The sequence below is a fragment of the Hoplias malabaricus genome, chromosome 9 (assembly GCF_029633855.1).
Source record: "Hoplias malabaricus isolate fHopMal1 chromosome 9, fHopMal1.hap1, whole genome shotgun sequence".
Lineage (NCBI taxonomy): Eukaryota > Metazoa > Chordata > Actinopteri > Characiformes > Erythrinidae > Hoplias > Hoplias malabaricus.
This window is the reverse complement of record NC_089808.1, coordinates 6,510,864-6,524,866: the sequence shown is the minus strand read 5'-3', so window position 1 is coordinate 6,524,866 and position 14,003 is coordinate 6,510,864. Positions and strand designations below refer to the sequence as shown.

General features: G+C 39.6%; 1 protein-coding gene across 1 annotated transcript in view; it reads right to left on the bottom strand.

The window, feature by feature from the left end:
* The window catches only part of LOC136706741 (Fc receptor-like protein 5), a 56,375-nt gene extending 49,647 nt beyond the window's left edge, over positions 1 to 6,728 (bottom strand). The window contains exons 1-2 of the mRNA XM_066680354.1: positions 6,662 to 6,728; positions 3,537 to 3,581 (exon numbers count right to left, since the gene is read on the bottom strand). Coding sequence (XP_066536451.1) covers positions 3,537 to 3,581; positions 6,662 to 6,692 — 76 coding nt within the window. The 5' untranslated portion in view covers positions 6,693 to 6,728. The remainder of the gene's footprint in view (positions 1 to 3,536; positions 3,582 to 6,661) is intronic.
* Positions 6,729 to 14,003: the final 7,275 nt, after the last annotated feature.

Genomic DNA, 14,003 nt, shown 5'->3' with positions numbered 1-14,003 from the left:
ACCTTTGCTCCAATAGGTCCTCTCAAATATGAAATTTTCACTGTTGAAAAATTTGCAAAGATCTTTTTTTTTTACAGGTGCCAAAGATGCTGACATTTTCAGTTTTCCAGTGATCTACATGTGCATGTCTGTGCAGATTAATCATGTGGGGTGTAATGAAATCTGGGAAACAAGGTTGAAGAGTAAACAAGAATTTTTCTAATTGTAAGCTTTCAATTTTGTTCAGTCTTATGAAAAATCTGTAAAAATGTCCAGACCTATTCCAAGTGGAACTGAAGGGTTTTGCTGCACTTTGAGACTGCTGCTTTGTTGCAGGAATTGTGGTCTTTAATTAAACAAGATTTTTTAAATTATTATTATTTTACATTTTTCATGCAAATTAATAATTTTACCAAATTTGGCCACAACTTCCTCTGACAATTTACCTACTGTACAGAGCTTATTGACTTATTAGCGGTTACTGTAGTGCAGTATTACAGTAGTTCACTGGAAGCTGTGTCTGCAGTATAAGTTTATTTACAGAACTCACTGGACAGCACCAACAAGACTGGGGAATTTAGTGCTAATAAACACCTGGTGGGACTTCCAGTATCCGTAGTTTCAGGTGGTGCACATCTCGTATCTTCACAGCATAGACAATTGCCTTCAGATGACCCCAAATATAAAAGTCTAAGGCGGTCAGATTGGGAGACCTTGGGGGCCATTCAACTGGCCCACGACGACCAATCCACTTTCCAGGAAATTGTTCATCTAGGAATGCTCGGACCTGACACCCATAATGTGGTTGTGCACCGTCTTGCTGGAAAAACTCAGGGAACGTGCCAGCTTCAGTGCATAAAGAGGAAAATACATCATCATGTAGCAAATTCGCATATCCAGTGGCCTTGAGGTTTCCACTGATGAAGAATGGCCCCACTGTCTTTGTACCCCATATACCACACCATAACATCAAGATGTGCAGCACCTGGAACTACGGATACTGGAAACCTGTGCTAGCATTTCTCCTGCGGTGTTGCTCTCAGTGTGTGAAGAGTGGGAGAAGAGGGTTGCATTGACAATCCAACACAATGGGCAGCACTTTGTACACATTTTATAAGTGGTCAGAAACTTGTAAATAACTCATGAAAGAATAAAGTTACATTAAAACCAAGCACTGAGAAAAACTAAGATCTGAACAAGGAACTAAGGTTAAACGTATGACAATAGACAGGTGAAAAGACTAAAATACAACAGACAAAGACTAAAGTTAGAGAAATACTAAACGCTGGCTCAAGGAACTACAAAAAGCTAAAATAAAGACAATAACAGAGTACACAAGGACACGCACAGACTAGAACCTAGAACACACACAGGGATTAAACTAAGAACTGAACCTCACACAGGAATAAGGGAACACACACACACACACAACAGGAGACAAGCTACAGATTAAAACAAGCAAAAATATCTAAACTCTAACAGAGACAGACAAAAGTAATAAATACTAAAGAGTTACATTACGAACAAGTTAGAGATGGAGTGGTAGAGGACTAAAGGGTAAACAGACTTAAGAGAACTTTACTAAAGAACTAAGGAGTCTAAATATAAATTACGTATACAAGTCACAAAAGAAGTACGAACTAAAAGGTCAGCTACACAACAGTAGAAACAAGATCGAGACAGAATCAGACACTACTAAACACAAGGGAAACTCAAGATTATCTCAGAAGACTACAGACGATAGAACACTGGACTAAGATAAACAGAGGAAGATAAAAGAACTGAGACCAAAGAGACACAGACAATATCTAAAACAAAGACTAAAACGTGTGTACTTTTTTTATGGAAAACGCATTGTGTTACTGTGCTGCTGAAAAGCCTGCACCTTTTAGGATTCATCTGGTAAACTTTTATTTAGGTTGCATATTTGTTAATATACTGCATTTTTAATAAGTATTTGTTAAATTGTGTTGTTTTTTTATTTATAGTGTTCTAGTAAATGTTGTAAGGCTGCTTCTTTATTTGTACTTATCTGATTATTTTAACCTACTGCATGTAGGTGTATGTTTATAGAGGCCATTTTTTTGCTATGTTGTCTGCAGCAAAGCATAGTCTATAAAATAAAGTTCATGTGTGCAGATGCGTTGTCCTTGATTATTCATTACGCTGTTCCATGGTTTTGACTATGAGCTGGAGTACACGGGAGGCAAGAGCAGTGTGAGGCACATGAGAGGCAGCAACTGCTGTCATTCTGTAAGCCCATTTCACACCAGACACTGTAAATGTGCCTCAAGACATGTGGTAATTTCCTAAATTAATAAATGTATACAGGTGCGTAAATCCCTCCCACCCTCACACCTCTAGCACTAGCTATATTATTTCAGAAGAAAATACTTTTTTTGTGAAGTATGTTGCACGAGGTCGAAACATGGACGTTACAGACTGATGTGCAAAACCACTACACAAAATGGTATTTGGGGCAGAGCTGCCTTTAAGCCGTGATTGGTTAGCTAACACTGGGCTGTGGTTTTCCAAGACCCTCGTGGTTTCCCTGCTCTCACTGCCAGACATAAGTGTGCAATGACTTTCTTTTTCATACTGTACACTTAGTCTAGTTTTATCACAAATGAGTTATGACTGCTGCCTCTGAGGAATATTCTAAAGAAGTATATTTTTGAAGCTGCTGAATGACACACAATAATGCTCTGCTTCATCAGTGGCAGCAATCATGTATCCACTTTGTCTTAGCCTCTGCCTCAGAGGAAGCAGAGCATTAATGCATAATACTGTGTTGCTCCTTCAGAGGCAACAATCATTGTCTTTCTGTTCTACACAGTTTTACTTGCTTGAGCTGTTTTTGTTGTTAGAACAGCCTCATTGTTCTGTTGGACACAGGTTCAGCTCTTTGCTGATGTGCTGAGGCAGATATAAGTGAAAGGTGCGGGGCTGTGGCTCACCAGCAGTGGAGCAGAACTCCCATGTAAAGGTTGCTGGTTCAATCCTCATAACCGGCACAAAAAATGTGAGTGAAGGAGCAGTGATGTTCTCCTCCTTCTATCCATCTATGACTGAAGTGCCCTTGAACAAGACACCTAACCCCCAAGTGTTCCCCTGGTACTGAAGATGGCTGCATGCAAGCCTTACATCACCAAGCACAATGCAAAGCATCAGGTGTAGTGTGGTAAAGCAGTCCAGCCCAACTGGACTCTGGAGCAGTGGAAATGTGTGTTGTAAATTGACAAATCAACCTTCTCTATCTGACAGCCTAATGGATGAGTCTGGGTTTGACCAGTACCAGGAGAACATTATCTGCCTGACTACACTGTGCCAACTGTAAAGTGTGGTGGAGAACAAATAATGCTATGGGGTTGTTTTTCAGGGTTTGGCCTAGACTCCTTCGTTACAGTGAAGGGAACCTTAATGCATCACCCTACCAAGACATTAAGGACAATTCATTTCCTCTTAACACCATTGGAACAAACAAGAATAGAGGCTAATTCTGCTTTTGTAAAACTACAGGAATGTTCTGCAATGAGATACAGAAAAAAATCACCCACCTGACTCATTGACAGTTTCTCCATTGTGGATTACAACAATCAGCCCTTGAGCAGAGAAAGAGAGAACAGAAATGTTGCATTAATATGAAATCTAAAATGATACTGTATCCCAAGGTTTGCAGTTTGTTACATCAGTGTCACATTGAAATGTAGCAAATGTGCATTTCTGTATCTTAGAGTGAAACCTCACTGCTGAAAATGCTCCTGCAAAAACTTTTTTTCTTTTCTACATGTGCATATTATATATGGGAGAACCAAACATACACAAAATATTTCTACACATTCACCAATTTTTTTGTTCACACATTCATTTAAAAGAACACTACTGTTCCCCAGTTGCAGAGTGTAATTCACATTTACAGCACCGTCCTGAAATCAAAGGGACGATGGAGGCAGAGAGTTGGTATCCTAGCCTGCTCTAAAGGTTACATAGTACAGTTTCTGCAAAGCTGAGAGCTGATTAGCAACAATAGATGACCTACAATCCCTGTTACAGGTCAGTGAAGCATCACAATGATGTTGAGGCTTTAATTTTAAGGTAAACACATTAACTAATGTTACTTTGTCCAAAAATGACCAAAAAAAGATTTAGGTCAAATTAAACCTTTTAAAAATATTGCTAATACAACATGTTTGTAATGCAGCAGTCTGGGTCAGACACGATTAAAACCAGATTTAGAGGATTTAATGGAACAGGCAAAAAAAAAACAACATTCAGAAAATAATTTATCAATAAGTAGGAGTTTCTAACAGGTGAATCTGAATAAGAAAGTGGAAAACAGATGCAGTGGCCTACGATGAACTGGTATCTCTGCACCCAGTGATTCTGGGTAGGCTCCAGACCCATTGCAACCCTGAACTGGATAAGTGGTTACAGACAATGAATCCAGGAAGAAATAATAATAATAATAATAATAATAATAAAAACAATGGATTAAAGTTCATCAAGGCAGAGAGTGCAAGGAGCCACCAGGAGAGTTGATATTTTGAATGGGGCTGGGGGCCATGATAGGGCCATGCATCGTGGCCATGCTTTCCAGTCACTATTGTGTGGAACTTGTTGCTGAGTAGTGTGTAGTGTGATCTAGCGATAACTATTTTGTTGTTGTTATTGTTGTTGTTGTTTTAAGTACACAGAATGTGACCTAGGGAGAAGCATTACAATGTCCTCGTACATCTTTGCACAAGTGGTCTCCTTCCATGTGTTTGGTGTTTGTTAAGTGCTGAACTGGGTGCTTCTGTTGGGCCTCTTTAAAAACTGAACTGCTAGTTTAACAAACAGCTCTGAGAAGAAGCATAGATCATTGCCATTGACTCCTTGTAACTAGTGGGGTCAGTGCACTCATTGTGGATACAGTTATTCAGCAGTGCACACACAGCTTTATAATCTCTAAAGAAAGGAAAGTAATGCTGAGTGTTGATCAGAAGAGCATATTCTTTAATTTTAATTAGTGCTCACTGATTGATTACAGAGCACCACTTTCTCCAGATAGTTTAGACAAACCTTCTTTTTCATTGTTTTTTTTTAAGTGATGGCTAGAGGATATATATTTATATCAACAAAACATATCACAGCATAAACATTCCTATACATATGATCACTTTGCTGTTACTGAAAAATTCAACTTGCATTCTTTAATTGTTTCACCAATTTATAACTGTTTCTTAACCAAATGACTGGTATCATTTTTTTGATTTCTCTCCAACGTCACTGACCAACACCAATGATACAATCACTGTGACAATATTAGAAACCAAATTACATCTGTGAAAAAAGGTAAAATAACATTTGCAGTCAGCAGTTTAAATCATAAATCAGCTCTCACTTTCAGCATTCATTGTCTGAAACCACTTATCCAGTTTTAGGGTTGCAGTGGGTCCAGGGCCCACCTGGAATCACAGGGTGAAAGGCAGTAACACACCCTGAATTGGGTGCCAGTCTTTCACAGGCCAACACAAACACACATTCACTCACACCTACGGACACTTTTGAATCGCCAATCCACCTACCAACGTGTGTTTTTGGACTGTGGGAGGAAACTGAAGCACCCGGAGGAAACCCACGCAGACACAGGGAGAACACACCACACTCCTCACAGACAGTCACCCGGAGGAAACCCAGGCAGACACAGGGAGAACACACCAAACTCCTCACAGACAGTCACCTGGAGCAGGACTCGAACTCACAACCTCCAGGTCCCTGGAGCTGTGTGACTGCGACACTACCTGCTGCACCACCCCACCAGTTTATCAATTTGGGCTTATTTTATTCACCAGTACATACAACAATACTGGCCCTGCTCTATAACATTACAACTAATCTAACTGGGTGATGGATTTCAGCAACTTGTGAGAGGTTTTCACATACATTAATATTTAATAATGTTTAATATCATCCTCCAATTCAAAAGCGGTGCATATTGCCTTTTAGCTATATACATTATATTGGATTTTATTTATTAATTAAAATTTTACATTATTTTTTATTCCCATGCAACTCCGTTCATCAGGCCTCCAGTATAAGAACTCCTGCCCTACTGGATGTATAAAAGCAAGTAAGTTTGGCCCCATCTCAGTGCGCTGGCTGAAAGCAAGCTGGGTTGCATTTCTTAGTGGTTAATCACAGAAGACTCTCCAAATTCATTCATTTTTGGTAGTTGATTTCTCTTAAAAATAATGGTTCTACAAACCAGGTTTTTTTTTATGGAACCCAAAATGGGTTCTTTTGCATTGCACAAAATTAAAAACCTGGTTTGTTTAAGAGACATGTGTGTGAAGAAACTTTTAAAGGTTTTAACTTGATCTTAGGGGTCTTTACTTATTTAAATGTATTGGCAAAAATGATTCTTTATGGAAACAAAAGTGGTTCTTTATGGCATTGCTGAATTAACTTTGTTGCACCTTAATTTTTAAGAGTGTCTGTCCAGTGCCTACAGATGAGTAATGTGGCTTTTCTGAAAGGTTGATGTAGCATACTTGTCATTAAATTAGCCAGAGTGCACATATAACATGCAGGAACATTAATGCACGGAATCTTCTGGAAAAGTCTGAACATTAGATGAGTCCTCAGACTAAATATATACACCAAAACTGATAGTAATAAAAATATTAAAAGATTTACTCACAGAGAGTTACAGAGAGAGCACTGAGCTCCATACTGTCCCAATAACGACTGACTGATTCAACAATGTTCTGTGTTCAACTATCATCACTTCCTGAGAGAGAGAGAGAGAGAGAGAGAGAGAGAGAGAGAGAGAGAGAGGTGGGGGTAGGGGTGGAGAGAAAGAGAGAGTGCAGCCAGCCAACACAAGGCCAATGTCCCCCACTGAAGGAGAGATCAGCTTAATTGATATTAGACACGTTTTCACTGGAACACAATGTGCACTAAGGGTGGCAAGGTGGCGCAGCAGGTAGTGTTGCACTCACACAGCTCCAGGGCCTGGAGGTTGTGGGTTTGATTCCCGGGTGACTGTCTGTGAGGAGTTGGTGTGTTCTCCCCGTGTCCGTGTGGGTTTCCTCCGGGTGCTCCGGTTTCCTCCCACAGTCCAAAAACACACATTGGTAGGTGGATTGGTGACTCCAAAGTGTTCGTAGGTGTGAGTGTGTGAGTGAATGTGTGTTGCCCTGTGAAGGATTATCTGTAAGAGCTTATCCAGTTCAGGGTCATGGTGGATCCAGAGCCTACCTGGAATCATTGGGCGCAAGGCGGGAATACACCCTGGAGGGGGGCCCCAGTCCTTCACAGGACAACACAGACACAGATAGTTTAAGCATAGTTTAAGATAGTCAAGCAAAATGTAGTGGCATCTTATTACCAGACATCAAGTGATCTGTGTGTGTGTGTGCATGTGTCTATATGTGTGTGTGTGTGCCTGCATGTGTCTGTGCAAACGTGCACTTCTCTGCTCATGCAAGTGCACTTCTCCTCCATTTTCCTCTTCTGTACATATAGGCTGCTCTGACCTACCAGTGGCCCATGCAAAATCTGAATCGCTGACACAATTATAGTTGACATTTAATATATGTAATTATTTACACTGAACCTGTTGTTAAAAATAAATATCACAATGGTTGCATCTTAACTGCTTTCTGTTCTATGGCGTAGTTTATGCTTGAGGGAGATTAGCACTGACAGTGTCCTGTCAAACCAGTGGGTTGGAGAAAAAGGGGTCTTTTGATCAGTTATTTGGGGGTGTCTCAAGACAAAAAGTTCAAGAACCACTGACTAAAGGAGCAGAAACTGACCACTGAAAGAAGCTGGACTACCACATTAAAGGGTCCTTGCCCACTGTGCTCCTTATTGTCTGCTCCAATCCAGAAACTTTACATGAAGCACATACCATTTATGGAATATATGCACGTGCAAGACTGATCTAATGAATCTACACACATCCAAATATGGTCTTGACACTGTAGATTGAAAGAGGAAGAACACAAATGCTGTTGCTTTTTTTGTGTGTGTGTGTGTGTGAGCGTACTGTTGCTGACACTTAAAATTTAATGTGTGAAGGTTTAACATTTTAACAAGAACAAGATACACAGAGATCAGCAGCTTAACTCGTAATGTGAAGGAACTGACCATGAAATGTCCATAAACCTCATTGCTCTTAGTCTAACCTCAATGATGATCACTTGAGGTTAGGAACAAACAAAGGAACAGGATTTATTCTGAATTAATTTAGGACCACGTGGGTCAGTATAATATCACAGTGTAAACCGCGTGAACACAGTTTACATTTTTTGTGAAGAATCAACAACAAGTGGGACACAATCGTGAAGTGGAATGAAATTTATTGGATGTGTCAAACTTTTTAACAAATAAAAAACTGAAACGTGGAGTGTGCAATATTATTCGGCCTCCTTGTGTTAATACTTTGTAGCGCCACCTTTTGCTGCAATTACAGCTGCAAGACACTTGGGGTACGATTTGCAGTGGTCTGATACTCCTTTCATTTCAATATGATCCTTTTTGTATCCAAATCCAGCTTTAAACTTCTCCACAACAGTATCTGGGACCTGCCTGGTGTGTTCCTTGTTCTTCATGATGCTCTCGGCGCTTTGAACAGAACCCTGAGACTATTACATCACAGAGCAGGTGAATTTATACGGTGACTTGATTACACACAGGTGGATTCTATTTATCATCATCAGTCATTTGGGACAACACTGGATCATTCAGAGATCCTCACTGAACTTCTGGAGTGGGTTTGCTGCACTGAAAGTAAAGGGGCTGAATAATATTGCTCACCCCACTTTTCAGTTTTTTATTTGTTAAAAAAGTTTGACACATCCAATAAATTTCATTCCACCTCACAATTGTGTCCCACTTGTTGGAGTTGGTGTGTTCTCCCCGTGTCCGCGTGGGTTTCCTCCGGGTGCTCCGGTTTCCTCCCACAGTCCAAAAACACACGTTGCAGGTGGATTGGCGACTCAAAAGTGTCCGTAGGTGTGAGTGTGTGAGTGAATGTGTGTGTGTCTGTGTTGCCCTGTGAAGGACTGGCGTCCCCTCCAGGGTGTATTCCCGCCTTGCGCCCGATGATTCCAGGTAGGCTCTGGACCCCCCGCAACCCTAAGCTGGACAAGCGGTTACAGATAATGGATGGATGGATGGATCTTTATGTTTGAAGCCTGAAATGTGGTAAAAGTTTGAAAAGTTCAAGGGGGCTGAATACTTTCGCAAGGCACTGTATATATATATCAGTTATAGCAGGTTTGTATACAGAGGGTTTTCCATGGCAACAAAGCAGGTTTACTTAAAATTGTTTCTTCAAGTTATTTTTTTTAAATATTGACTCGATAATTTCCCTTTTAAAACTAAACAGCAGGATTGTGCCTAAATAATCTCTGTTCATTGACCTAAAGAGCATAATCTGCATCTTGTGACAGTAAGAATCCATCCCAGCTTCTAGTACGAAGGATTTTTTTAAATTAAAAGCATAACGTGTCAGTCTCCATCAAACCCAAGTGTTTAAACCCAAACATTCTAAAGCCAGTATTACAGAGCAGCGAAGCAAGAGGACGATCACTGATAAGTGGACACTGAACAAAGACATGAGGGACCATACAATAACTGTCCGGCACTGTTTTCACCAGTGATTCAGTGTTTATTACTGACCTGAACTACAGCATAGATACCCAACTACATGACATGCTCACAGCCTCCCAAACTTCACTCAGAGTCTACATCTCAGTTCTACCCGAGCCCCCAAAGTCCACAGTGTTGCATGAGATTTTTTACTGTGATACAAAGTATTTATTTCATTATCACAGCTTTTCAGAGGTTTTATTGAGATACACATTATCTTTTGTTGAAAGTGCATTCTCCATCTCCCCTGAGAGACTCTTTGGCTGAGCTGCCCCTCTGAGCATAATCTGTGCCACTTTTTGTACTTAAGGTTCAGATACGGTGGATAAGCAGTTACAGACTATGAATGACTGAATGATTTGAAGGCCTGAGCCTGCAGAAGTGTAAAGCAGTGCTAAACCAAGTAATCAACTTTGACGTGGTTATTAAAAGTAATGTTGATTATCTACATATGAATGCCATTGGTCTTGACTTATCCTGAGGCATCCAGATTATGGTCTAGTGGCAGTTTTTTACTGATTCCTCTTGTCTGTTCTTGAAAAATAAAAAGATTAATCTAGCCTATAGTTCTATGTTAATTTTTGTAGTATATTTGGCCTGTTCCTTGCCTGACATTTGACCAATGAACATTTAATTAACACTTATGGGTGATCATAATTAGACATAGAGCACATCAATAATGCTACTATTTCTAACACGTGTGCCAGGATATCAGTCAAGAAGGAAACAGCTGAGAAATGCTTTAGGCAACAAACAAAACATCAAAGAGGCCAGTAATGCGCTTTGAAAGAAATTTGCATCATTTGTTAAGTAACTCTGGTCATTCATAAAAATATCCTTGCACTGACTGGTGAACTCTCAGTGTTTCATGGTTTTCTGTTTCCTAGTATAGAATCACAAATTACCTCATCCTGTTGAATGGAGCAGTAGAAATTTCACCAGCAAACCCACCGTGGGCCTGCCTCTGAGCTCTAGTTAAATTTACTGGTTTTGTCTTTGAGTTTCAAGTATGCGACAGAAAATCCCCCTTTTGCAGTTCATGTATATTCAACTTAATTAAGTTTAGCTCAGTTTAGCTGAGTATTTGTGGGCTGGCTTCCTGTTGGCCAGTGTATGTGTGAGTAACTTCCTCCCTCCAAGAGAGCAGTGTAGCAACTACATTCTCAATGTGTATCTCAGTGAGCACAGACTGCCCAAAGACATAGAAAATATTAATTAAAAAGACATTGTCCTTGGTACAGCTTCCAAGTTCATAATGTGATATTTGTATATGTGAAGCAAAATATTCAGAGGTGGATATCCGAAGACTTAAATTCAAAAGACACAAAATTCAGATGCATAATTTCAGTGCAAAATAAATCAGTGCTACAAATTCAATGGTAATATTTCAAAGTCAGATGAGACAGATTTGCAAGACCATTAGGTTATAGTGCAAGACCACTAGGTTAAAGAACTCTTTCTCCCCACTGCCATCAGACTCCTACCTCAGAAATAACTGACTCTTTCCTGTCAACATATTTACATGCCTCTGTCATTTACTGTCACATAACCTCTGGCTGACTCTACTTATTTGTATTTGTTGAAACACATTGTATTTGCACTTATTTCTTAACACTTCAGTCTTCTTTCTAAGTGAGAGCACATGGGGATTGTTAGTTTTTTCACTTGTGCTCTATTTTTCTTTCTAAGTGTCAGCACTTGCTTTGCTCTGGCATCATCTGAGCTCAGAGGTATTTTTTTGTACTCTAAACCTCTTTGTACTAGCTGGAATACAACTTAAACAAACACAACACACTTTTGCAAGTGGCTCTGGATAAGAACATCTGCTAAATGCTGTAAATGTAACTGTAAAACACCACCTAAAACTTTCAGTATCTTAAACTGGTCTCCGCACCTACTGCTGCTAAGAATGTATTGGATTACATTTTGCTGCTAAACACTCAAATGGGATCTGTGCACGACACTTGTAATGACATATTTAATTTTATATTTAATATTTTAAACTTGGTGATATTTTTCAGTACATTTCTTATGGGAATCCCTATAATTGTTACTATTTTAGGCTTCTTCCTCTAAATTAATATTCTTTTATTATTATAGTTTGTCTGTGTTTATGTCAACTTATTAGTATAGTCACATAGTAATATGTTACAAGTATTTATTTGCACAGTTGTTCGTGATATAAAGGTATTGTACGCATGACAAACAGGAACTGGAACTTGGAGCTGCTCCCACGGCGACACCTAGTGGTCCTATTCAGGTCCTCTCGGTCTGTATACAAAATTACTTGGAAAAATATGATGGGAACCGATCTGTATTCACAGAGACGAGGCCAAAAACCTGTCCAGTTAAATACTGGCATATAGTGTGCAACATGAATCTTTACATTGATCCCAGCCAGTGACAGCAGGCCTTGAATTAACAGAGAAATACAAACAAAAGTCATATTCAGTTCAGCGAAGCTATTTCTAGTCAACACCTAAAAATGATATCCATGATTTACTGAGTTTTCAACAACAGTAGAATGAATCTCAGTCAGTAAATTAGAATATCATATAAAACTTAATTTATTTCAGTAATTCAATTCAACACCCTGTGAAGGACTGATCACTTCCATTCCACACCGCATTGATGTACTTATTAATGCTAAAGGAGCCCTGACAAGGTATTGAGTGCATATACTGCACATACTTTTCAGTAGGAAAACATTTCTGTATTAAACATCATTTTGTAAATTGGTCTTATATAATATTCTAATTTTCTGAGATAATGACTTTTGGGTTTTCACTGGCTGTAAGCCATAATCCTCAACGTTAAAATAAATAAACGCTTGAAATGGATCACTCTGTTTGTATGAGTCTATATAACGTTTTGATGATATTCTAATTTATTGAGATGCACCTGTATTCTCTGCCTCCTTCAAGAAAACTCTGCTCAATTGATTTACCACCAACATTAGAGGAGCCAGCCCTACTCACATGGGATTTACCAGTTAATATGAGTTTAAATGTTTTGCAGTGGTTGTGTTGTGTCAATATTTATTCAGGGACGGTGGATTTGGATTTGTATTTCACCTTTCTCTTACTTCTCCCATTTTTCTTTATTATTATTATTATTATTATTATTATTTTCTTACCTCCTGTGGCAGAGAAACTGACTTCATGAGCTGCATTAATAGTGAGCTTTGGTTGCCTATGACCCGGTAGTTGACTGGTTGTCATTCCTTGAGCCACTTTTGGTAAATACTAACCATTGCATACGAGGAACACCCCATAAGACCTACTGATGATGGAGATGTTCGGACCAAAATATTAGAACATCACAAAATTACTGAAATAAAAAGAGGTGTGGAAGCTTTATCTACACTACCAGCTGCAGTTAGAACAGAATGCAGTTGGTATCTGTGTGTATATGTTTGTATGTACGGGAACATGGAGCAATGAGATGTTTGAAGTCATTGCATAAAGGGGAAACTTGAGTTTGTGCCCAAGACACCAGAGCAGAACTTAAAATAAAAAATAATCTATGCTGGATGAATTTTGCTATCCAGGGCCTTTAACCATTTGGAGAACTAATTTTAGCATCTAATTTCTCCATATTCCAGGAGTAAAGGGAAAAATATTTGCACACAACAGCTTCAGCTTAAGCATTTCTCTTTAATTAAAACTGCAGGAATCAACATGAACTTTAAATAATAATTAAATCAGATAGAGAATATTTGCTCAAATTTAGTGAACACAGAACAAAGGAATAAAATTTCACCAAAATTTAATGTGGAATAAATCAATGAAACACAAGAAACATTACAAAATTTGCATAAAATAAGTTACATCCTTTCTGGATTTGGGCCTTGTCATGGTGGGAGTGCTTGTGTGATTTAATGGCATCCAGGGCTATATTGTTGGGAGCTGTGGGTCACCGGGACCTACCCTTAGAGCAAGGCAGCCATGTAACCCAGCTGGGCTCAGCCCAAAAAAGCAATGTGGGAGGGACATATGGACCCACCATCGCCAAGGTCCAGGTTAAGGGTGTGGTGCAGTACAGGGTGGTGGTGATGGGGACCCTGGTGGCATGGACCTTGTCAACAAACTGGGAAACTGACTCTTGGGGCAAGGAATGTAACCTCACTGTGGGGGAAGGATCTGGAACATGTGCAGAAATTTGAGAGGTACCAACTAGTTATAGTTCAACTCACCTCTACACACAATGTGGGCTCCGGAACCAACCCACTTGAAAAGTGATATTTTTTTCCTACAGGAGCTGCACAGGCTGACCGGCACCAGGCGGGTTTGGGGGTACTCAGAAGTACCAGGCTGGCAGCCATACAGCTGGAGCTTGTCCCAGTAAATAAAAGAGTCACCCCAAGGCATCCTGACTCACAG